This window comes from Piliocolobus tephrosceles, chromosome 5, assembly GCF_002776525.5.
Source record: "Piliocolobus tephrosceles isolate RC106 chromosome 5, ASM277652v3, whole genome shotgun sequence".
Lineage (NCBI taxonomy): Eukaryota > Metazoa > Chordata > Mammalia > Primates > Cercopithecidae > Piliocolobus > Piliocolobus tephrosceles.
In genome coordinates this window covers 133052940-133078506 of record NC_045438.1, presented here as the reverse complement: position 1 = coordinate 133078506, position 25567 = coordinate 133052940, and the positions used below count along the sequence as shown (strand labels likewise).

General features: G+C 50.7%; 1 protein-coding gene and 1 long non-coding RNA gene across 2 annotated transcripts in view; one reads left to right on the top strand and one right to left on the bottom strand.

The window, feature by feature from the left end:
* LOC111542967 overlaps positions 1-12686 on the bottom strand; it is a 17377-nt gene extending 4691 nt beyond the window's left edge. Inside the window, exons 1-7 of the long non-coding RNA XR_002731709.2 lie at positions 12584-12686; positions 11515-11630; positions 10849-10990; positions 9616-9801; positions 7983-9122; positions 5118-5232; positions 4303-4415 (exon numbers count right to left, since the gene is read on the bottom strand). This is a non-coding gene — a long non-coding RNA (uncharacterized LOC111542967). The remainder of the gene's footprint in view (positions 1-4302; positions 4416-5117; positions 5233-7982; positions 9123-9615; positions 9802-10848; positions 10991-11514; positions 11631-12583) is intronic.
* Positions 12628-25567, top strand: ARMC12 (armadillo repeat containing 12). The gene is made up of 6 exons (XM_023212627.2): positions 12628-13095; positions 14092-14237; positions 14450-14584; positions 23618-23791; positions 23933-24004; positions 25192-25567. The coding sequence occupies exons 1-6, from the start codon at positions 12852-12854 to the stop codon at positions 25522-25524; spliced, it is 1104 nt and encodes a 367-aa protein (XP_023068395.1). The 5' UTR covers positions 12628-12851; the 3' UTR covers positions 25525-25567.

Genomic DNA, 25567 nt, shown 5'->3' with positions numbered 1-25567 from the left:
CCAGGCTCAGCCCTTGGTTTCTGGATCCCAGAGCCAAATCAATACAACCAGGCAGTTTATTCCTGGGTGAAGGGTGAGGGGCAGCAGGCATGCCAGGCAGCCAAGAGATATACGGAGCCCACAGCCAGCAGGCCTGTCTGTCCAACTCCACTGCTGAGACTGTCCTCTGGGGCCTTGCTAGCATCCAGATTGCTGCCTGTCAAATGGGCTAAAAACAGTTTTCTAGCTGTCAGATCACACCTCAAGGCATGTAGGAGCTCCAAGGAGGCAGAGTTCTCCTTCATTTGAAGGGAGGAGGGAGTAAGACTGGAGGCTTGAGAAATGGAGGATTTGCATTTTAGGTACATAATCTGAGCAAACTCAAAGACTATTTTGAAGTGCTGGCTTTGGCCAGGTGTGATGGTGCACACCTGTAATCCCAGCTACTTGGGACGTTTACGCAGGAGGCTGAGGTGGGAGGATTGCTTGAGTCCCAGAGGTTGAGGCTGCAGTGAGCCATGATCTCTCCACTGTACTCCAGCTTGGGCAACAGGGTGAGACCTTGTCTCAAAAAAAAAAAAAAAAAAAAAAGTGCTGGCTTTGGTGTCAGAGAGACCTGAGTGTGAATCTCAGCTGAGCTCTGTTGTTTTTCTGAGCCTCAGTTTCTTTAACTGTCAAAGAGGGCTAACAATAGCGTCCACACCCCAGAATTGTTCTGAGGAGTAAATGAGATCCTGTAAAGAAAGACCTGAACCTCAACCTTGGGTCTAGTAGTGAGTCTCCTGCGCCACAGTCTTTGGGTTCCAAACACTGGTGGGGGGTTGCTGTGCAGAGATAATTCTCCATATAAGCAATCAAGATTAGCCATCGATGTGAATAATAATATCCCATGCTCCTGCGGGAGGAAGGCCAGATCATAAACGTATTGGTCTCTCAATATCTAAGCCACTTTGAGGAGATTAAACTGGTCACAACTCAGAAAATTATTGAGAAATCTTCAAGGGTCAAATTCCATTAAGAATGTGTGACTCCTGCGGGTGACAATATAGGTAGATTCCCCTCCCTGCCGCCAGGCCCCCACCTCTGCCTCTGTTCTCTGTGACTGATAAGGAAGGATCCATGATGACCAGGTCTGCCAATCTTTCGGAGGCAACTTACACAGTGCTGTCACTGGGCTTGTCTAGCTGGGCTAGACAAGCGCTTGTCATAGTGCTTGTCTAGCTGGGCTCGGGAATATTGCTAAAATGCTTGGGAAACAAGGCTAGCAAGGGGAGAGGGATCAGCCTCAAGGGTCCAGAGAAACTCCAGACCTGGTGTGGAGATTCCACAGCTCTAGAGGCAGTTTCAAGGCTGGGTGATGGGAGAAAAGACTGGGGACTTCACCCTTCTGGAGTCTAACTTCCACAGGGTCTCTCTGCACCTCACCCTCCCACCCCCAGCAAGAGTTTAGAACCTAAAGACTGGGAGTGGGAAGCAGGAGACTCATTTCTTGATCCATGGGGGGTTGGGGAGCCCAAGTGGAAGATGGGGAGATGAGAGCAGGGGTAACTGACAGCAGGATGCCACAGCTAAAGAAGGAAGTATAAATATAAAGCGGCCAGTGTAGGACTGGACAGAGGCCATATGAAACACACGGTACATTCCGGCCCCAGCGTAACAAACTGTACCAGCCTTTTTGAGAGCTGTGAGCACTAAAAAGGGGAGGGAAGAGAGCAGAGGTTCCTTCGAGGTTGGCCCTGCCTCCTCCTCCCCCACTTCTCCCACAGTTCGGGGCACCGCAGGGAAAGTCCTGATGTTCCTTTTGCAACCACAGGAAACCTGCCATCCCTGCTCACACTCTGTACCCTGTTCCTCTCAGCAGCTCCAGACTGGGAGGGAGCAGTAAGTGTGTATGCATGGGGTGTTTGGGGGAATGTGGGGTGCAGACAGCCACAGCAGCCTAGGTGACACCCGGAAAGGCGGCAAACATCACTTGGATACTGACTGGAAGTCACAGCCTGTAAGGGCTGCAAGAGAGGCACAGATGACCGCGAGGAAGTGCCTTGTCCAAGGTCACACAGGCAGTTGTTCACCAGGGTGGGACCAGAGTGCATCCAGAACTAGGCAGCGCTGGGCAGCTCTCTTGGGTGTAGTATGTAGGAGTGGCAGGCCAGAGAACAGACAGGGCCCAGGGACTGAGGGTGGGGAGCCCAGATCCAAGGCTGCCTCTATGCTCTGGTTGGCTTTGGGAAGGCGGGCCTGGCTTGGGCACCGTCCCCTCCAAGCCTCCCAATCCTATGCCCCCAACCTTAAATATTAGAGATAATGCCTGTGAAGTGCCTAGCGTGGAGGTTGTTTTGTGGTGATGTCAACCAGAATGAGTCACATCCACCCCTCCCCTCTCCTCCTCCTCCACACACACACACACATAGCTCAAGGCCTAGAACCTCCTGGGATCTTTCTCCCATATCACCACCTTCTTTCTTCTGAGTCCCTATAGCTATTACACACATTTGGTACTCACCACCTGCTGGCTTGGGTTATTATTTAACCTAACATGCAGTGTGTTTGTCTCTTCAATTGCCCAAGGGGAGGATATCATTTCAATACACCCAATATTTATTGAACATGAACTCCGGTGCCGAGCCTGGCCTGTGGCGGATGAGTTGGAATGGTGGCGGGAGGCGGGGACAGTAGAGGAGAGGGCTCAAAGAAGAAGCAGACTTTGTTTCTGCCTCAAGGACTTTCTAATCTGGTTAGAAGAACAGGATTAGTAAACAGATAGCTAGAATATGAGACAGGCCACACGCTGTGCCGTGAGAAAGGTACAAACTGAGTGTGCTGGGCGTTCAGAGGAGACGGGAATCAGATTTGGCTGGCACTGTTTCAAGGAAGCTTTATGAATTGGAGCAGCAGAGATGGGTGGACAGGGAGGACGGGCACTCCTGGCATGAGAAATGGCACAGCAAACTGTGGAGGTGGGAAGGAGGGAGAACAAAGGACTTCAGGACTGTGTCTTAACCTCATAGTGACATTCTCTAGCAGGACCCAACACAGAGCCTTCCTCATGGCAGACGTGCTATATAAATGCTTTGTCCCCTCCTTGGTTTGGAGACAGTGGGATCTTTAGGACCAGCACTTAGTGATGTCTTTCCACAGAAGGATGGGTAAGGAGAAAACGTGGCTCTGAATAAACCGGGGGTTTGGAGCGAAACACAGGGAAGGGTCAGATTCCAGGGTCAGCTTGGGGTCGTCTTCCTTGGCCTTGCCCTTCTTCCACCCTGTCGTCCACACCCACCCGCCAGTGTCTGGGCTCTCCCTACTCCCGGCGTCCTGCCAGGGATTTCCCAAACCGTCCAAAAGGGCTGGGCTTGGTTTGCCAGCCCCGGGAATCCCTGGAGTCCCCGTGTTCCAGGCTGCTGTGAAGGATCAGGCAAGGGAGGCTAGGAAAGGGGAGGCTCCTCCTGGGGATTGCTTGAATTGGCCCCCTCAACACGGGCTTCCGTTGTCACATGACTGCGTCCCAGGTCTCGCAAGTCTGGGGCTGGCGAGCTCCAGCTATCCTCCTCTTGCCTCCCGGACTGAGCGCTGGAGAGGCACGGACCGAGCGCTGGAGAGCGCTGGCGGCAGCCTGGGTGGCTCCTTCTGCTCGTAGAGCTCCCCACACCTGCTCCCTCCCCCAGCTGTGCTAATCCAGGCGCCACCCAAGCCTGGGGTACCCAAGCAGGGGCAAATGGGGGATGGCTAGGCCTGGGTGCTCCAAGGCCGGTGAGTGGGCAGGGCTGCGGGGCCCACGCGCACCCCGGAGGTTGCTCGCCAGCCCCTGCCCCAGCGTGCAATCGCATGGTTGCGGCAGCCGGGAGGCTGCGCGCCGAGCGCAAGCCGCGAGCACAAACAGGGCGAGGAGGCTGGTGTGAGCGCCTGGGCCCGCTGCCAGCGCGCCGGGGCTGGAACACAATGTCCCGAGCGGGCGGGCGGGCGGGCGAGCGCGAGCGAGAACAGCCTGACTCAGCAGCTGGGTAAGTGGGTGTGCTCGCTCACCAGATCAACCGCTCTTGCAGCCTGCGGTCAGCGACGACCCGGCACTCGGCGGCTCCCTGGAACGGGAGGGGCGAGCGTACGGCCCGCTCCTCTGCTTGCGCCCGAGCCTACCGCGCTGGACCTCCACGTGGCCGGTTTGCGCATCTCTCTGCCATCTCGCCCCTCTATTAAAGCGTCTCCCAGCCCCCAGCCTGAGCGCAGCAGGCTCTGCCCACCTGGGAGGAGCACTCTCCTCACCCCACCCGACAGGTGTGGCCAGGCACACAGCTGCTGTGTACATGTTCTGTTTTCCCCAAACCTCACCCCTCTGGGACGCCTCGGAAGGTCTTGGCATGGGGGATGTAACTCTTAGTTGCAAATAGAGGTAGGAGTTTGTTCTGGGGTAGTGGCGGAGTAGGGAGCCGAGGAAGAAGATCCTAGGAGAAAAGTGGGACATAGGGCAAGAGGATCTCCCCTATCTCTGTCCTCAGCTGACCCAGAGTTCAGAGTCTCTTCCTGCCCCCTCCCCTCAAAACCACAAGGCCCCTGAAGATTTCCTCCTCTGAGGGAGGGAGAGGCAGGTGGTGTGGTGTTTTGAAGCCTGAGACCCTGCTTTTCTGCCCCCACCCCCAAACCACAATAAAGACCCAGGAATCCTGCCACCTAGCCACAAAGCTCCTCCTTCCACCTCTATGCAGGGGAAATGGGGTCCCATTTGGGGTCCCCACTGGGGACTTATGCTGTCCCTATGCTGTCTCCTGGCCTCTTGTGGGGCCACTGTGATGATGACAGCAGCCCAGAGCAGGGCTCTTCCTGGGGATGGGGACCTGTCCCGTGTCCCAGCTTCCTGGGGTGCCTGCGCAGTGCCCTGAGGGATGCTTTGTGCCTGGAGAGTGCCAGGGCAGGCGGGGAGGAGTGGTTCCGGGAAAGGCCCTGGCAGGCAGCATAGGCCTGGGCTCCAGGGCCTTTGAGGGTGGGCCTAGGGGAGGGACCTCAGGCTGCTGAAGTGCCTTACCTGGGCCTCCTGCCATCTGATGGCATCTCTGGCACCCTCTGTGGCTAAAGATGCCAACACAGGCCTGAGCCGTGGACCCCCTTCCCATACATACATACATCACACTTCCCACACAGGCTGTCACCCAGCCAATGCACACTGCATCTCCCAGTTGGGAGGCACCTTCACTGCCATCTACTCCCACCTTCTTCCTGATGCTTGAAATCTGTTCGTGATCCCAGGTCAGTGATTGCTCGAGGCTATGACAGGGACACTCTCAGACAGCAGCCCACTGCTCTTCCGGACTTCCCTATCTCCAAGTCCAGTCACCTACGGGACACCTGCCCTTACATGGCCTAGAAGTGACTGGACTCATATTCATGTCCCTCACACCAGCTCCTCCCCATTGCCCACCATGACCCTCCCAGTCCTGAAAGTCATTGCAAAGGTAGATTAATGTTTAACTACTTTCTCTCCTTCACCATCCTTATGTCTGATATCTTATCAAATTCTTCCCTTTGTTGCTTTTATTTCAAAATATATTGTTTGTTCATTACTTTTCTCCTTCACCCTTTCCCCTCCAGCCCCATAGATTCCACCTTTGGCCCAAATTCTCACAGCAGCTGCCACACTGTCCTTTCTTTTTCCTTCCTCCTACACACCCTGCTGGAATAATCTTTCTCAAACATCATTTGTTGTGTATGTTATCAACTTCAGACTCCTCAACCAAGCACAGTGAGTACACTAGCTAACCTGTGTATTCTCTGTGAGATGGGACCTGAATTCACTCATGGCATGTCCAGGCCACAGGGTTGAGTGCAGTGCCTCCTGCACAGCAGGAGGGCAGCAAATGTTCCTCAAGTGACCCATCCATTTGGTAGTGTCCCCTTTCCACCGTTCCAATTCTCTCTCCTGCCTTGGTCTCCCCAGTCCCATCAAGCCTATTGGCTTCCCAATGCTCACTGGGGCCCTTTTGTTTTGAAGGGCCACTGTTTTTCATTTCCCCAAAATCTTCAGTGGCTGGAGGAGGGGAGCTGGTGGGGAAGGGAGAGGCTGACATCCAAGTTAATATCAGGAAGGTTGTGGCAAATACCAACTGCAAAACTTTGGGTGCAGAGTAGAATGAGGGCAGATGCCTGCTAGGAGTCCCTGTTCAGTAAGAGACAAAACCACAGAGGCGGGCAGAAGGTGGAAAGGAGAGTGGCATAACTAGTGGCTTCCCTCTGAGCCTGTGAGCTGCCTTTAATCTTTTCCTTTTTTTTTTTTTTTTTGAGATGGAATCTTGCTGTGTCGCCCAGGGTGGAGTGCAGTGGGGCAATCTCAGCTCATTGCAACCTTGCCTCCCCAGTTCAAGCAATTCTCCTATCTGAGCCTCCCGAGTAGCTGGGACTTCAGTTGAACGCCACCACGCCCAGCTAATATTTGCATTTTTAGTACAGACGGGGTTTCACCATATTGGTAGGGCTGGTCTCGAACTCCTGACCTCAGGTGATCCACCCGCCTCAGCCTCCCAAAGTGCTGGGATTACAGGAGTGAGCCACCGCACCCCGCCTAATCTTTTTTATGTTTTATTGCTTAGTTATGTCCTGTAGTATTTTAAACCTCTTCTCCCATAGGCTGTAGGCTTTTTAATGGCAGGGACAGTGTCTTTTATTTATTTGACATCATCTACTTAGTTTGAGAAGCAGGCATGAAATACTTTGGAGGGCACATAAAACTTGGGTCTGGTTCCTGGTTCCAACACTTAGCTGTTTGGCCCTGGGTAAGTCTCTTAACCTCTCTGAGCCAGTTTCTTCGTCTGTCAAAGTCGCTAGTGACACTCGTTTTGCAGAATGAGGGGCAAAAATTACAGAGAATACAAAGCACCAGGAAAGTGCCTGTTGTACCCAATAGTTTATATTCCTTCCCCGTATGGTTGGAGCCTTTTCTGAATTGGGAGAAAGGTGTTCCTTAACTACTGCCCATACTGGGACACTTTAAACTTGAAAAGGGGCACTGTTAATAATTACGTCCGTTCCAGGGACGCAGAGCCACCCTACCGTAGTTCACAACAACTGGCTGGGTTCGGATGGCACGCAACATCCCAGTGCCTAAGCACAGCCCCAAGCATAACGCTCAATAAATGCCTGTTGAATCCAAGAGCGAACAGAAGCTGACCCTCACTCTGTTTTTTGGACATCATTGACTGAAGAAAATTGAAAAGCCCGCCCCCGCTGCGCCCCCACCCCCACCCCCACCCCGTCCCAGAGCCACCGGCAGCCTCTATTCCCTGAGGTCCGCCCTTCAGTAGCCCACCGTCCCGCCCCCGGTTGCCTTGACATCAGTGACGTCGCCGAGGGGCGTGGCCTCTCTCCATCCTCTGCTGGTGCCCTGGGCCCCTCCGCATCCGAACCTGGGGGGAGGATGAAGTTGGTGGCCCTTGGCCCTACTCGCCCCCCGCCGGGCCAGCATCTAAGCCCGCCTGGCCGCCTTTCTCGGGCGCGCAGCTGTCTCGACTGTGGGTACCCATCTCCACCCTCACCCCCACCCTCACCCGGGTGAACTAGCGAGGGTTCTAGAGTGCCGGATCCCGGTGAGCCCTCTCCACCAGCTGCGGGCCACAGGATCCTGAGAACCTGGGCCCAGCGCTCAGCCCATTCCCGCCCCTTCCCGGGCAGCCTTCTCGCTCCACGTCCTGGGGGGCTGGCGGGAAGGATGGGACCCCCGCCCAGGAGGCGCACAGGCGCCGCCGAGCGCGGGAGAGAAAGAGTTAAATTAGGTGCCGGCGCCGGGCGCGGCGCGAGTGGGGGAGGGGAGCGAAGAGAAAGTGAGAGCGGGGGCGGAGCGGGGACGGGAGCGAAAGAACATCCTGTGCCCGTCGCCGGATGCGCGCGGGGGGAGGAGGTAGTCCGGGGAGGGAGAGCAAGACGGGGGGAGGCCCGGGGCGGGGAAAGGCGCGGCCTCCTTCCCCCCAACCTCCTCCTCTGGGGGCGCTGGCCCCCTCTGCTTCCCGCGCCTTAGCCGGAGCTACCCGGAGGCCCCAGGATCTAGTTCCTGGGCAGGAGTAAGCGCTAGCTGGGGAGAGATGATCTCGGAGAGTATGGGATGCACGTCCAGGCAGGGGCGGCCCCCAGCCTTTCATCTCTTGGTTTTCTGCAAGGGAAGCTCGCACGTGTTGAGCGTCCCCTGTGCACCGAAAGTACACACATTATCTTAGTCAGTCCTGACAGCGGCACTTCCAGGCAGTAGACAGGAATTCATAGACTCGCGTTCTAGAGGAGGAAACAGACTCAGATTGTGGAATTTGTCCAAACCCCACACTGCTGCGATGTGAATGCAAGCCTGTTGGACTGCAAAGGGCTTTTCACTGGAGTTTAGGGTAGGGCAATTTCCCCTTGGCTTCTATGCGCACAAGTACTAGGTCGCTGCAGTATCACCCTCGGGAATGGCGGTGTCTTTTCGTAGAGGACCCCCATCAGCATCTGGCTGGAGCTTCTGTCATTAACTAGGCTCAAACAACCATTGCCAGGATATTGGTAAAGAGCATAAGGAAGGGGCCTTAGGGTTCCACAGGTAGCTGGATGGTTCTTAGGAACACAGTTTAGGGGAATGTGTTGTAGGGCTCCTGCTCCTCTTTTAGGTATTTGTGGGGGCTTCAAAGAGGGTTCCAGAGTCACTCAAAGCAGTTACATGGATTACAGGAATTCGGACTGATTCACTTTAAGAAGACCAGGGAGGTCTGGTGTGGTGGTTTACGCCTGTAATCCCAGCACTTTGAGAGGCCAAGGCAGGCAGATCACCTGAGGGCAGGAGTTCGAGACCAGCCTGGCCGAAATGGTGAAATCCAGTCCACTGAAAATACAAAAATTAACCGGGCGCGGTGATGCGCGCCTGTAGTTCCAGCTACTCGGCAAGCTGAGGCACAAGAATTGTTCGAACCTGGGAGGCGGAGTTTGCAGTGAGCCGAGATGGCGCCACTGCACTGCAACCTGGGAGACAGAGCCAGACTCGTCTCAAAAACAACAACAAAAAAAGACAACGACTAGCGTGAGAGGTAGTGGGTAAGTGGAAGGAAGGGCTGACTCATGTGCTTTTCAGGCTGGGATGCATTGAGGGCTACCATCTGTGTTCTCACTGCCTGCCCACACCCCACATGTTGTCCAGGTGAAACCTGCGGAGATAATTAGGATTATAGTCAACATTTGTTGAGCTCTGTGTGCTGGGCACTGTTCCAAGTGCTTTACTTAATCCTCACAATCCCATGAAGTAAGTCTTACTGTTTCTATTTTACAGGTGGGGAAAATGAGGCACAAGGAGACCACAAAACTAAATCCGCGACTAAACTGGTTTGTTTTGAGAGGGAGTCTCCCTCTGTTGCCAGGATGGAGTGCAGTGGTGCCATCTGGATTCACTGCAACCTCCGCCTCCTGGGTTCAAGCAGTTCTGCCTCAGCCTCCTGAGTAGCTGGGATTACAGGTGCCCACCACCAGCTAATTTTTGTATTTTTTAGTACAGACGGGGTTTCCCCATGTTGGCCAGGCTGGCCACTCTGACCTTGTGATCTGCCTGTCTCCACCTCCCAAAGTGCTGGGATTACAGGCGTGAGCCACCGCGCCCTGCCCTGAACTGGTTTTGAACCCTGGCTAGAACCCATACTTATTTACTAAACTCAAATGTACTTAACATGATGAGAACATCGGCCTTGAAGGTAAAAATGCTGGCATAGTTGGCAAAGAGGTGTGTGCTTGAGCAGCCCATGTCCTTTTCCTGAGTAAGGCAGGTAAGTAACTCACAGCTGGCTGTGTGTATTTTGGCTCTCAGACTTCTCTTTAACCAGTGGTTCCAGATTTCTGGATTTGACAGAAAAAGCAAGAAAACAAGTGAAAGCCAGGTTCCCATAAAGAGCTGCAGCTTTTAATTTATGCTCCCTAAGAGCACGCAGAACGTACCTACCATCTATTATCACCATCATTAAAGAAAATACTTCTGTTTTTTTGAGACAGTCTGGCTCTGTCACCCAGGCTGGAGTGCAGTGGCGTGATCTCAGCTCACTGCAACCTCTGCCTCCCAGGTTCAGGCAGTCCTACCACCTCAGCCTCCAGAGTAGCTGGGACTACAGGCATGCACCACCATGCTGAACTAATTTTTGTATTTTTTGTAGAGGGGGGGGTTTTGCTTGAGCCCAGGCCAGGCTCGAACTCCTGGGCTCAAGAGATCCACTCACCTCAGCCTCCCAAAGTGCTGAGACTACAAGTGTGAGCCACCACGCCTGACCTGATACATACATTTTAATTCTCAAAATAGGAATGACATCATCTGAATCTGTTAGTCCCAGCCAGGCACGGTGGCTCATGCCTGTAATTCCAGCACTTTGGGAGGCCAAGGCGGATGGATTGCCTGAGCTCAGGTGTTCGAGACCAGACTGGGCAACATGGCAAAACCCTGTCTCTACCAAAAATACAAAAAATTAGCCCGGTGTGGTGGCGCATGCCTGTAGTCCCGGCTACTTGGGAGGCTGAGGCGAGAGGATTGCTTGAATCTGGGAGGCAGAGGTTGCAGTGAACCAATATCACACCACCGAGCTCCAACCTGGGTGAGAGGGTGAGACCCCGTCTCAAAAAAGAAAAAAAAAAAAAAAAGAGAAGGAAAACAATTATTCCCAAGAAAAGATGGTCAATGGACTTTATGCCAACAAATAGATATTCCATTGTCTTTAATTTTTTGTTGTACTGTGGACTAGTAAAAATGTCACTCTAGGAATGACTCTGCCTCTAATCTCTCTGAATCATTTGAGGGCAGAACCAGAAGAAATGGGCCTTAGGTGTGGCAGGAGGGAATTAGGTTGCAGCCAAGAAAGAACACTTTTTGCAGGTCTTTAAAGAACAGGTGAGCCTTACATGTGCTTAGGAAGTGAGGGTTGCAGAATCAGCTCCATGGGATGGAGGGGCCAGTAACTCTGGGTCCCACCCTGGAGAAGGGCAGAGCAAGGACATTGCCTTGAGGAATTTATTCTCAGATCCACCAAAGTAGTCTTGGAACCTAAATGACAGCGTCCATCAGGCAGCCGTTTTCTGCCCCGAGTTCAGTGGAGATGCGATGGGGTTGCATGGCAGTAGAGAGGCTTCGTGGGCTTCTACTCACCCCTCACCGCAGGGAGTTCATGCGAGAGTGCCAGGAATGACCCTTGAGGAGGCATGAGGACGGGAAGAGAATGGCCACCCAGGAGTGTTGCTTGTTCCCCGCCTGCTGCCTAGGGTGTACTGGGCCAAGGCTCTGAATGGGCAGGCCTGGCTGGCCACAGCATCATTGGAGATGCTGTCTGCCTGTTTCCCTACCTCCTTTCATCCTGGGTGCAGCCCAGGGCTCAGAGCCTTCTGTCCGAGTTCTCCCAAAAAAGGGCTCAGGGCTAGGTGGGTGAACACCTGTTCTGGTGCAGCATGCTCAGCACTGGCTGTGGGCGTCACCCTAGTTTGGAGCTGGTCACTTGCCTATTCTGTGACAGAGAGTGGGGTCAGAGGGTGTAGGGAGACCATCGTGGGGAAGAGGGAAGGGTCTGGTCTCACCTGCCCCATCCTAGTGGTGGGGATCAAGGCCTCCACAGGTAGGCTCACATCCTCTGGGGTGGTGGCATCTTCTGACTCCAGAGGACCTCTCAAGCCTCATTGTACCTCTGGGGAGGCTAAGAGTTGGTACTTCCAGATTTAGCTGAAAGGCACAGACTTACCCACATTTTAATCTTTGAGTTTTACAATGGTAAATCTGAATCCCTTTAGGTTACAAATGCAGAAACAGACTAAGGCAAAGGCGATCCTTTCTCCTCCAAGGTCACTCCGGTTAGATGGGTCTGGAGCCCACTAGATGCTGTCATTGTTCTGCCCCCAAGTCCTTAAAGAATGGTAGAACATGACTTAAACCACCTGCTAAGTACAAGATTCTATGCTGGAGATGCAAAGGTTGCTGTCCTCAAGAGCTTTTTATCAAACAGGTAAACTTTAGGGCAACGCGCAGATGCTGGAAAAGGGTGGATTTGCCTCAGAGTCTGTGCCTGCTTTCTAAGATGCTCCCCTCCTTTTCATCCTCTGATGCAGGGAGGGAACCCTACCTGAAGAAACACCCTAAGGCCCAGGGGTAGATCTAGGGTGGAGCGATCACAGATGGGAAGGCCCAGAAAGAAAAGGAACAGGGTTGTCAATAGGCATACCCCAAACACCCCTTCCAGAAATGCCCTGAGGCCTCAGCCCAGAAATGGACCTCTGCTGCCCTCTAATGGCAGAAGGGCAGCCTCTGGCACTACCTACTGGGGCCCCACCTTAAAGAAGAGGGGATGTGAAGGACCCTTCTGCCCTCCCCCCTTTTATTCCCCTTCCGTCTTATGTTTCATCTCCTGTGGTCTCTAAAGCAGAATCTTCTCTTTTTTTTTGAAATGGAGTCTTGCTCTGTTGCTTAGGCTGGAGTACAGCGGCGTGTCGGCTCACTGCAACCTCAACCTCCCAGGCTCAAGTGATTCTCTTGCCTCAGTCCCCTGAGTAGCTGGGATTACATGTGTATGCCATGACACCTGGCTAATTTTTTTGTATTTTTAGTAGAGACGAGGTTTCACCATATTGGCCAGGCTGGTCTCGAACTCCTGACCTCAAGTGATCCGCCCACCTCGGCCTCCCAAAGTGCTGGGATTACAGGTGTGGGCCACTGTGACCGGCCCCATCTGTTCTCAAGCACCCCTGGCTGCCCCATTTCCTGACCACTACCCTCCATCCCATCATCTCCCCAGTTTCCTTTGTTGCCTGGGTTCCAATTCTGGTACCCTGGTTCCTGACCCTGCCAGAGTTCTGGTTCCGGAAGGCCCCCCATAGGTGCCTTGGGCCTAGCTCTCACCCGGGCCCAGGGCAACACTGAAGTCATGGGCAAGAACATCCCCCAATACCTGGGGCAACTGGACATCCGCAAAAGTGTAGTGAGCCTGGCCACAGGCGCCGGGGCGATCTACCTGCTCTACAAGGCCATCAAGGCCGGCATAAAATGCAAACCACCCCTCTGTACCAACTCACCCATCTGCATCGCCCGTGAGTGTCCGGGCCCTGGGGAGAGGGCTCTGCCCCAGGAGGCACCTGCTCCCGAGGCCTCTGCTGTGGGAGGGCCCAAAGGTGACACCTCCAAGTTCCTCTTTCCTTTGTCTTCTCTTCTCCACCTTCCTCAAGCCCACCCTGCAGCGCCCTAGGCAAGGCCCTGCTAGAGATGCTAGCTCAGGGTCCCTGGATCTCACTCAAGTGGATCCTCAGACTCATCTGGCAGGTCTCCAAATGCTACATTTCCTCTGGCTCGCAGGATTCCACTTCTCGGAAACTTGGTGTCAGCAGCTCCCCGCATTTTCTGCCCCAGGAACTTGAGGCTTTAAGGAAAGGGAAAATTGGAGGGCTTACTATATGCCCAGAGCTTCCACTAGTCCACATGTTGTTTTGTGCAGAGTAGGACAAGGAGCCCCTTCTGCAAGACTCTTTATTGCCATCTGCTGGAGTATCATTGCCATATACTGGTTATGATAAAATACTACTTGTTACCGCCATATGCCAGACAGTTGTTAAATGGACAAATCTATGATGGTACGTTATGGACAATACCACATTAGATAGGGTGCCCTTGTGCAGTAAACATTCGTTCAACCGTACATGGTGGTCCTGCATATGGCGAGAAGGTTTCTCTGAAAAGGCAAGGCCCGGCGCGGTGGCTCACGCCTATAATTCCAGCACTTTGGGAGGCCGAGGTGGGCGAATCATGAGGTCAGGAGCTTGAGTGAGACCAAGAGCTCGAGACCATCCTGGCTAACATGGTGAAACCCCGTCTCTACTAAAAAATACAAAAAATTAGCTGGGCGTGGTGGCAGGCACCTGAAGTCCCAGCTACTCAGGAGGCTGAGGCAGGAGAATGGCATGAACCTAGGAGGCGGAGCTTGCAGTGAGCAGAGATCGCGCCATTGCACTCCAGCCTGGGTGACGGAGTGAGACTCCGTCTCAAAAAAAAAAAAAAAAAGAAAAGAAAAAGCAAGACAGCCTTGTCCCCAGGTCCCTGTCCCCCACTTCCCAACCCCATTCTTTCATCACTTCTGAGTCCACAGCCTGAACTGGGCTGGGGTGGCTGTCTAGGCCTGGCAGTCGAACGAGAGCGGCACGGGCGGGACTCAGGTGAGCTCCGGAGGCTCCTCAACTCTTTGGAGTGCAAACAGGATGAGTACGCCAAGAGCATGATCCTGCACAGTATCACTCGCTGTGTGTACTTGCTGGAGGCTGAGGTGAGGGAAGGGAAGCAGGAGGTCCCCCCTAGCCGGCCCGGCCCCTGGGGGTTACGGCCGATCCCTGCCCCTGGAATGGCCAGACTGTATCCTGGGACCTCTCTCTGGCTGATAGTGGGAGGGGTGTGCTGAGGGATCTTGGTGACGTGGGGGTCAGTGGGCCCAGAACACCCGCTTCTCCTGCCTCTTCCATCTCTCCCCACATACTCCAGGCCTCTGCTTGTACTACGGATGACATCGTGTTGCTGGGCTACATGCTGGATGACAAGGACAACAGTGTCAAAACCCAAGCTCTGAATACACTTAAAGCTTTCTCTGGCATCAGAAAATTCAGGCTCAAAATCCAGGTGAGCCTAGGGATGAGTGGTGGGGCATGCAGGATGCCTATAGTCCTTAAGTCCTTTAATTGCCATAGGATAAATGGGCATGTTCCAGAAGTTTGTTTGGGTGTGAATTTGTAACCCAGAAATAAGTGGGAAAACGGTGGTCAGATTCCCAGCAGGGTCATGAAGGCCTTTGAATTTCAGGATGAAACTGAATTGAGGCACTAGTGGTATCTCTCAACCCCAAACAGAAGGACCCCCGCTACCACACAAGCTCCCTGCTACTGCCACTGCCATGTTTTTCTGACACCAACCAATTCCCAACACTGGCTGGGTGTTCAGCAATTCAATTCAGTTCAGACACTATCCATAGTTAGGGCAGACCTCACAGGTTAAGTGCTGAGTCCCCCAAGACTTCCCCCCAACTTCAGGTACCAGTCATAGGTCTGACTTCCGACAGGCCCGCTATGAATTCAGGGGTTCCCACAACTCCCTTTTTAGATTTAGTAATTTGCTAAATACTAAGTTCTGGCTCCCAGAACTCAGGAAAGTACTTTACTTACTGCTACTGTTTTTCAACAAAGGACACAACTCAGGAACAGCCAAATGGAGGAGACACATAGGGCAGGGTGTCAGGGCACGGAGCTTCCAGGCCTGTTCCCAGACCAAACTGAGGGTCGGGCTGCTATTGCTTGTGGCCCAGTAACGAGATGCAGATGAACTGGGGAGGGAGAGAGTTTTTATTTCTGTAACCGGTTACAGGGAGAAGGCCTGGAAATTATCGCCGGACCAACTCAAAATTACAAAGTTTTTCAGAGCTTGTATACCTTCTAAGCTATATGTCTAGGTGTAAGTGTGCATTCGCCTAAAGACATAAGTGATTAACTTGTTTTAATCTATAACTAAGGTCTGAGTCCTGAAGACCTTCCTCTGAAGCCTCAGTAAATTTACTTACTCTAAATGGGTCCAGGTGCTGAGGTGATTACCCTTATTTTGTTTCCTGCTAAATCAAGGAGTTTTGAAGAATTCCTTCAGACCCCAATAAACCTGTTTGTGGAGGCCTGGGGAGCTTCCTCAGACCCCCAGTAAAACTTGTTTAATCCTGAATGGGTCCCATTAAGAATTCCTTCGTTATTTTGTCATGCTTTAAGGCCCAGGAAAGGCCTAAGCAAAACTCTTGGTGGGCTTTTGTTACATCCCAGCCTTTGTGTAAGGGCACTGGCTTTTAACATTTAACTTAACCACGCAGTCAGCACTGAAACAGTCGTTACGGAGGCCTGCCACAGGCCCACTTCAGGAGCGCCCTGCTGTTCCCAGTACCTCCACGTGTTCAACAACCAGGAAGCTCTTTGAACTCCATTGATTAGAGGTTTTTATTATGTAGTCTTGATGAATTAAATCATGTCCAGCTGCTCACCCCTCCCCAGAAGTTGGGAACGAAGCTGAAAATCCCAACCTTCTAATCATGCCTTGGTCTTTCTGGTAACCAGAAGCTATCCAAGGGCCCTGCCTGGAGTCACTTCATTAGCATAAGCTCTGTTGTGACCAAAAAGGGTTGGTTTGCAGTAACAAAGGACACTGCTGTCACTCAGGAAATTCCAAAGGTTTCAGGAGCTCTGTTCCTGGAACTAGGGACAAAGATCAGATGTATTTTTTATACTCCATCCCCTGTGGCTGTGTTAATCGGAGATTGGTGTCAGGGCCACGGATACCTTCTCCATTTCTCCATAGAGAAAACGTAAAATACCACATGTCACTTCCCCGTTTCCCTGCTATTATACCCCCAAACTTATAGTATCCACACCCATCCTCCCTGCTTTCCTGCTGCTGCCATGAAAAAATGTCTTTGTCCTGGTCTGTGGCCAGTGATAGTCTCAATCCTGTCTCCCACCCCTTCCTTAAGGGCCTCTCTGATTGCTTATGCTCACCGTCAGCACGCAGTAGGCTCCAACCCCTCCCATCTTACAAAGCAAAACCAAAAAAGCCTCTTCCTTGACCTCCACATCTCTTCCTGGCAAATAGTCTATCTCTCTCAAATTAAAAGCAAATAAAATACGTAAAACTTGCAAATATCGTATATGTGTAAGGTAGAAGGAATAACAATAAAACAGAACATACCCAGGCCAAGAAATAGAGCACAGCCCCCTCCCACATCTCAGCTGCCTCCCCCACCAGAGGCAGTCGTTGCCCTGCATTTTGTTTAGCAGTTCCGAATTTTCTTTGTAGTTTTGCCATATGTGTATGTATCCTTGCACATTCTAGCAGGGCACAGAAGATAATTAAGAGGTAAAATATAGTCTGATATGTTTTTAAGCTTCATGTACATGGAAGTAAATGGTTTCTATTCTGTGGTTGGGCAGCTCTGCTTCCTTCTTCTTTTTTTTTTTTTGAGGCAGGTCTCATTCTGTCGCCCAGGCTGGAGTGCAGTGGCGCGATGTTGGCTCACTGCAGCCTTGACTTCCCGGGCTCAAGCAATCCTCCACCTCAGCCCCACTAGTAGCTACAATTGCAGGTGTGCACCACCATGCCTGGCTAATTTTTGTATTTTTTGTAGAGACGGGGTCTCACTATGTTTCTCAGGCTGGCCCTGAACTCCTGGGCTCAAGCGATCCTCTCGCCTGGGTCTCTTTCACCACGCTGTGGTGATCTCTTTCGTGATACTCTGCCACTTGCTCGTTGGTAGACATTTGCATTGTTTCCAGGTGCTCGTCACACTCACATTGTGCTGTGAACATTCTTGTGTTCATTTCCCTTGTGTGCCTGAGAGAGGATTATAGGGTATGTCTGCAGGAGTGGAATGGTTTGGTCAAAGCGTATGCCCAACTTTTCCAGGAGGGTGGTATCCATTTTCACCCCACCAGCCCTGCACGAGTATTCTATTGTGTCATAACCTCACTAACATTTGATAATTTCACTTTTTTTTTTTTTTAGACAGAGTCTTGCTCTGTTGCCCAGGCTGGAGTGCAGTGGCATGATCTCGGCTCACTACAACCTCTGCCTCCCAGGTTCAAGAAATTCTTGTGCCTCAGCTTCCAGAGTAGCTGGAATCACAGGCGTACACCACCACGCCTGGCTAATTTTTTTGTATTTTAGTAAAGACAGGGTTTCACCATGTTGACCAGGCTGGTCTCAAACTCCTGGCCTCAAGTGATCTGCCTGTCTTGGCCTCCCAAACTGCTGGGATTACAGATATGAGCCACCGTGTGTGATCCACATTTTACTTTTTGGTATCAAACTTTTTTGGGGAAAAAATTCTCTTTACTGCTGGGCGTGGTGGCTCAAGCCTGTAATCCCAGCACTTTGGGAGGCCGAGACGGGCGGATCACGAGGTCAAGAGATCGAGACCATCCTGGCTAACACAGGGAAACCCTGTCTCCACTAAAAAAATACAAAAAACTAGCCGGGCTAGGTGGCGGGCGCCTGTAGTCCCAGCTACTCGGGAGGCTGAAGCAGGAGAATGGCGTAAACCCGGGAGGTGGAGCTTGCAGTGAGCTGAGATCCTGCCACTGCACTCCAGCCTGGGCGACAGAGCGAGACTCCGTCTCAAAAAAAAAAAAAATTCTCTTTACACGTATCCTCAAAATATGCACAACTATGATATATCAATAAAAGCAAACACACAAAAGAATGAAAACAGATTGAGAAACAGAAAAATATACCTAGAGAGATCTCTGCTTGCTGCCTCATCCCTCAGCCTTCTCAAGTGCAGTGGTGCGATGTTGGCTTACTGCAACCTCCACCTCCAGGACTCAAGTGATCCTCCCACCTCAGCCTCCCTAGTAGCTGGGATTACAGGCATGCGTCAATACACCTGGCTAATTTTTGTACTTTTTGTAGAGGTGGGGTTTTGCCATGTTGTTCAGGCTGGTCTCAAACTCCTGAGCTCAAGTAATCCACCCGCCTCAGCCTTGCAAAGTGCTGGGATTGCAGGTGTGAGTCACCATGCCTGGTCAGGTTGTGAGTCTCAAGCATATTATAATCACCTGGAGAGCTTGTTAAAAGCAAAGATTTTGGTTTGGCATGGTGGTTCAAGCCTGTAATCCCAGCACTTTGGGAGGCCTGAGGTGGGCAGATCACCTGAGATCAGGAGTTCGAGACCAGCCTGGCCAACGTGGTGAAACTCTGTCTCTACTAAAAACACAAAAATTAGCCAGGCGTGGTGGCGGGCGCCTGTAATCCCAGCTACCCGGGAGACTGAGGCAGGAGAATCACTTGAACCCGGGAGGCGGAGGCTTGCAGTGAGCCAAGATAGCACCATTGCACTGTAGCCTGAGCCACAGAACGAGACTCCATCTCAAAAAACAAAAAACAAAAACAAAAAACAACAAAGATTTTGGGACTGCATGCCCAGAGAGTTCAGTTCAACAGGATAACTTTTTCACAAATCCCCCAGGAAATTCTGATGCAGGCAGCCTGAGCCCCATTCTTCCTTTTCCCAGTGTCTTTTTCCTGAGGGTCTGACCCCTGGTTTCTTTTCAGGTGAAAGTAGTTACTCCTTGATCTAAATTTCCATCTAGCTGTGCCCTTCTGGATCTCTGCAGCCTGTGGGCTCCCCTGCCTTTCCCATGGCCAGCTGCTACTAGGCATATCCACTTAGATGCCCTCCAAGTTCTCTAACCCAACATATCCAAAATGGAGCTCACCCCATTCCCTAAATCAGCCCACTCTCTCTAGGGGGCTCTTGGGCCATCCGGCCCTTTGGGTCTGCCTCAAGGCTCTCAGCACAAAGTGCATGATTGGCGATGGGCTGCACCTCCTTGCCCTAATCCCAGCAATGTACAATGCATGCTTTGTGCTCTCACATGCTCCCCTGCTGCTGTTCCCTCATTCTAAAACCCTGTCCCAGGCTTGCTGACTCCTGCCTGTCCTGCAGGTCTCCACGGTTTTTGAGGGGTAGGGGAAGGGAAGAGCAGGATACTGATGGGAGTGCTCACTTCCACTCCAGGACGCTTGCTTACTTCTTACATGGCTCATAAAGGTGCAGCTCGTGAGGTTACCTGTCTTTGGTAATACCTCTAGGTCCAAGCATCTTACTTTTTTTAAAGACGGAGTTTCGCTCTTGTAGCCCAGGCTGGAGTGCAATGGCGCGATCTTGGCTCACCGCAACCTCCGCCTCCCGGATTCAAGCGATTCTCCTGCCTCAGCCTCCCAAGTTGCTGGGATTACAGGCATGCGCCACCACACCCGGCTAATTTTTTGTATTTGTAGTAGAGATAGGGTTTCTCCACGTTGGTCAGGCTGATCCTGATCTCCCAAGCTCAGGTGATCTGCCCACCTCGGCCTGGCAAAGTGCTGGGATTAAAGGCGTGAGCCACTGCGTCCTGCACGCATCCTGCATCCTAGAACCCAAGATCCCTTTATTCACTCAATAAATGTAATATTGAACACTTTGTGCCAACACGCTCTCTAAGTACAGGAGAGAAAGCAATAAACAGAACAGGGAAGATCCCTGTGCTTGTGGAATTTATATTCTAACATGGCAAGGCAAGCAGTACACAAATAAGTAAAATATATAGTGTGTTTCATGTGGTAAGTGACATGGAGTAAAATAAAAGTTGGGGGGTGGATAAAGGAGGCTGGGTAGGGGTGATGTAGTTTTCAAGAAGAAAATCTTGAATCCAGGAGGCCTGTAATCCCAACTACTCAGGAGGCTGAGGAAGGAGAATCACTTGAACCAAGGAGGTAGAGGTTGCAGTGAACCGAGATCACGACACTGCACTCCAGCCTGTGTGATAGGAGTGAGACTCCATCTCAAAAACAAAAAAAAAAAGGAAAAGAAAATCTTTTGGGATATTGGGCTTGGTGAAGAGTTCATGACACCAAAAGCATGATCCATAAAAGGAAAATCAATACATTGGACTTTATTAAAATTAAAAACATTTGCTCCATGAAAGATACTGTTAAGAGGATGAAAAAAGCTGCGACTGGGAGAGTATATTTGCTTTTTTGTTGTTTTTTTGTTTGTTTGTTTGTTTAAGATGGCATCTTTCTCTGTCACCCAGGCTGGAGTGCAGTGGCATGATTTCGGCTCACTGCAACCTCCGCCTCCCGGGTTCGTGCCGCCATTCTCCTGCCTCAGCCTCTTGAGTAGCTGGGACTACAGCCATGCACCACCACGCCTGGCTAATTTTTGTATTTTTAGTAGAGACGGGGTTTCACCATGTTGGCCAGGATGGTCTCGGTCTCTTGACCTCATGATCCGCCCGCCTTGACCTCCCAAAGTGCTGGGATTAGAGGTGTGAGCCACTGTGACTGTCTGGGGGAGTATATTTGAAAATCGCATATCTGATAAAGGACTCAGCTAAATTATATCAAGTGCTTTCAAAACTGAATATTAGGCTGGGCATGGTGTATCATGAGGTCAGGGGTTTGAGACCAGCCTGGCCAGCATGGTGAAACCCCGTCTCTACTAAAAATACAAAAACTAGCCAGGCATGATGGTGGGCACCTGTAATCCCAGCTACTCAGGGGACTGAGACAGGAGAATCACTTGAACCTGGGAGGTGGAGGTTGCAATGAACTGAGATCATGCCACTGCACTCGAGCCTTGGTGACAGAGTGAGACTACATCTGAAAACAAAAACAACCCTGAATGTTAAAACAAGCAGTCCAATTAGGACATGGGCAAAAGACATGAACAGATATTTCACTGAAGAGAATATATGGATGGCAAATAAGCACATGAAACCATGTGTAATATCACCAGCCATTAGGGAAATGCAATGAAGACCACGCTGAGATATTACTGTGCACCTATTAGAAGATCTAAAATCAAAATTAGTGACAATACCAAATGCTGGCAAAGATATAGAAAAACTGGATCTTTCCTATATTGCTGGTGGGAATATAAAATGGTACAGCAGCCACTCTGGAAAATAGTTTGGCAGTTTCTTTCAGAACTAAACATACATTTACCAACCAGCAGTTGAACTCTTGGGCATTTATCCTAGAGAAATGAAAACTTACATCTGCACAAAAACCAGTACACGATTGTTGATAGCAGTTTTATGTGGAATAGACCCAAACTGGAAACAACCAAAAATGTCTGCCAATAGGCGAATAGTTAAACAAACTGGTATAGCCATTACCATGGAATGCTACTTAGTAATAAAAATAAAAACGTAACATTGATATGCACAACAACTTGGATGGCTCTCAAGGCCATTATGCTGAGTGAAAAAAGCTGATCTCAAATGATCACATAAAGTGTGATTTCATTTATATAACATCCTCAAACTTAAAAGGTCATATATAGAGATAGAAAACACAAGTGGTTGCCTGGGCTTTGGGCTGGGGGAGCAGGTGGGAGTGACTCTAAAGGGGTCTCTTGAGATAGATCTTTGTGGCAATGGGACAGTTCTGGTGGGATAATCTATTGGCTGCAGTTGTGGTTACACACATATGTGCATGTGCTGAAATGACATAGAACTATGCACACATATTGCACCAACACCAATTTCTTAGTTTTGAAATTGTACTATAATGCAAGATATGACCATAGAGGGGAACTGGGGGAAGAGCACATGGGACCTCGCTGTACTATTTTTGCAACTTCCTGTAAATTTATAATCATTTCAAAATAAAGGCCGGGCTCAGTGGCTCATGCCTGTAATCCCAGCACTTTGGGAGACCGAGGTGGGCGTATTACCTGAGGTCAGGAGTCCAAGACTAGCCTGGCCAACATGGTGAAACCCCGTCTCTACTAAAAATACAAAAGTTAGTTGAGCACGGTGGGGTACACCTGTAATCCCAGCTACTCAGGAGGCTGAAGCAGGAGAATCGCTTGTACCCGGGAGGCGGAGGTTGCAGTGACCCGAGATGGCACCACTGCACTCCAGCCTGGGCAACAGAGTGAGACTGTCTCAAAATAAATAAATAATAAAAAACAAAATTTAAAAAACGAAAATGTGTTACACATGACAATGCTATAGAGAAAAATAAAATAACAGTGGGGGGTGGTAAGGAAGGCTGGGATGGGGGTGGTTAGAGAAGGCCTTACTGAGAAGGTAACATTTTAATGAAATCTTAAAGAAGGTGTGAGAGTGAGTTGTGAGTCTCTGGGGATAGAGTGTGCTAAGCAGAGAGCACAGCCTACGCAAACACCCTAAGACAGGTGTGTACCTGGCATGTTCACAGAATGTGTAAGAGGCCATTGTGATGGGAACCTTGGTCATGAGGGAGAGGAGAAGATGGAGTCCAAGAAATAGTAGGGAGAGCAAGGCAGATCACATCAGACTGTATGCCACTGTAAGGACCTTAGCTTTTACACTGAATGAAATGGGGGCTCTTGAGCAGAGGAGTGACATGTCTAATATGTCAGCTGCTCTGAAAGTAGATGCAGAATGGAAGCAGGGAGACGGGAGGCTATTGCAGAAATCCTGGTGAGATGCCAGTGGCTTGAAAGAGGGCGGTAGAGGTTGGGGTGAGGAGAAGTGGCTTGAATTTTGATAGATTTTGAAGGTAGTGCCTACAGGATTTTCTGAAGGATTGGAAAAGGAGTGTGAGAGAAAGAAAGGAGTTGATACCAACAGTTTTTGGCCTGAGCCACTGGAAGGAAAGTGTAACCCATAGCTGAGACAGGGAAAGCTATAGAAGGAGCAGGTCCGGGGATGGGGGAGCGTGTTAACTCTGAGAGCTCTGCTAGACATTCAGGGAGAAAAGTGGAATTGGCAGCTGCATATATGATTCTGGAGTTCAGGGGAGGCGCAACATAGCTGGAGCTAGAGACATAAAGGGGAGAATCACCAGCATGTGGATTGTATTTAACACTGTGAGTCTGGATGATACCAGCACGGGAGTGAGGAAGGTAGAAAAGAGGAGGTTGGGCAGAAGCGCTAGGAAAGAAGTCTGAAAAAAAAAAAAAGAAAAAAAAAGCCAAATAAAGAATTTTAAGGCGTGGGAGTGGGTCATTGGGTCAAATGATGTTGAGAGTTAGGGAGAATTGTCTATTGGGTTTGGCCCAGGGGACATCCATGGGGAGAATGAAGAGTAAAGTCAGATACTGGGATAGTGGTGATCACCTGTAAAAGTAAGCCCTTTTGTTCTCCCCCACTCCAGGAACACTCCATCAAAGTACTCGAACTGATCTCCACCATCTGGGACACAGAACTGCACATTGCGGGCCTCAGACTCCTCAACAACCTTCCGCTGCCCGACTATGTGCATCCACAGCTGCGACGGGTGATGCCTGCCTTGATGGAGATCCTGCAGTCAGACTACATCCTGGCACAGGTGCCTGAGGACCATGGCCAAGGCCCTGCCTTGCTGACCAGCCCTAGCACAGCACTTAGAGGGAGGAGCAGAGGTTCATGTCTTCCTTGCTCAGGCTCAGACTCACCTGCCTTCTCATGCTTTACTCTTTCCTTTATTCAGGTGCAAGCCGTACGACTGCTGAGCTACCTGGCACAGAAGAATGACCTTCTCTATGACATTCTCAACTGCCAGGTGAGAAAGAAATTGAAGAGGGGCTGATGAATGGCAACTCAGGTATAGGGGGAGGGAAGAATCATAGCATCTCCAGACAGATTTACCCCTGATGAGTTGTTTTAGTTATCTTCCTGCCTCTGCACTAAATGCATTGAAAATCATCCCTGTTCTGTTCCCTGCAGTAGAAGGAGACGCCATTTTGTTGGGAGAGGGATTCCCCCCCTTTTTTTTTTTTTTTCTTGAGACCGAGTCTCACTCTGTCGCCCAGGCTGGAGTGCAGTGGCGCGATCTCAGCTCACTGCAAGCTCCGCCTCCTGGGTTTGCACCATTCTCCTGCCTCAGCCTCCTGAGTAGCTGGGACTACAGGCGCCCACCACTACGCCCAGCTAATTTTTTGTATTTTTAGTAGGGATGGGGTTTCACCGTGTTAGCCAAGATGGTCTCGATCTCCTGACCTCATGATCCGCCCACCTCGGCCTCCCAAAGTACTGGGATTACAGGCGTGGACCACCGCGCCTGGCCGGGATTCCCCTTTGAGGAGTTTCCTGAACTCTGAGAGTTAGGGACACAGGAGACAAAACAAAAGTTCATGTAGGTATTTTAATATTGGGGGGAAATTACTATGGTAAAGAGCCTTATTAGGGATAGAAAAAGTTACTCTGTGATAATCAGTGGTTCAGTTCACCAGAACAGTAGGGCAACTCTAAACTTGTATGCACCGAATAACATAGTCTCAAAATATATATGACAAAAATTGAAAGGAGAAATTGACAAATATACCACTACAGTGGGAGATTTGGAATATTTTTACCACTCTGGCAGCAACTGATAGATTAAAAAACCAAAACTAGTGAGGATATACTCTACAAATAAGCTTGAGTCATTAGACATACCCAGAACAGTCTACAAGGATTAAATGCACAGTCCTCTCAAGCGCACACACAATATTTAAGAAGTTACACACTAAGCCTTAAAGTTTGTCTCGACAAATTTTCCAGAATGAATATTATCGTATTACTCATTTTTTTTTATCACAAGGCAATTAAGTTAGAGGATAATAATAAAAGAAAAACTAAAAAATTACTACATACTTGAGTCTGAAATTTAGGCATGTTTGGGAGTTTAGGCAATAGGAGTATACAAGAACAAGAATTTTATAACTTACCTAGGAGTTTATTCCCATTTTTTCTCTATTCCCATCACAGGTTCACTCCAACTTCCTAAACCTGTTGCAGCCCACACAGCCAGGGAGTCTCCTGTATGAGGTACTGGTGTTTGCTGAGCGGCTGAGTGAGGGCCGGAACGCACCCCACTACCGCGCGGTGAAATGGCATTACAACGAACAGTCCCTGCATGAATCCCTCTTTGGGGAGGAGTCGCGACTGGCAGACCGACTGCTTGCCCTGGTCATCCACCCTGAGGAGGATGTTCAGATCCAGGCATGCAAGGTCATTGTCAGCCTGCAGTATCCCCAGGACTTGAGATCCCGGCCCTCCTCCTGCCAGCCCAGTCGTTCATACTTTAAAAACACGGAATAAAATTAAGGAGAGCCCATAAATGAGTATGGGATAGAAACTTGAA

Bases quoted from the DNA above. Each gene is read 5' to 3' on its own strand.
- ARMC12 (XM_023212627.2), top strand. From the start codon at position 12,852: ATGGGCAAGAACATCCCCCAATACCTGGGGCAACTGGACATCCGCAAA. The intron at 14,585-23,617 runs GTGAGCCTAGGG...CCCCCACTCCAG, and splicing joins AATTCAGGCTCAAAATCCAG to GAACACTCCATCAAAGTACT. The intron at 24,005-25,191 runs GTGAGAAAGAAA...TTCCCATCACAG, and splicing joins ATGACATTCTCAACTGCCAG to GTTCACTCCAACTTCCTAAA.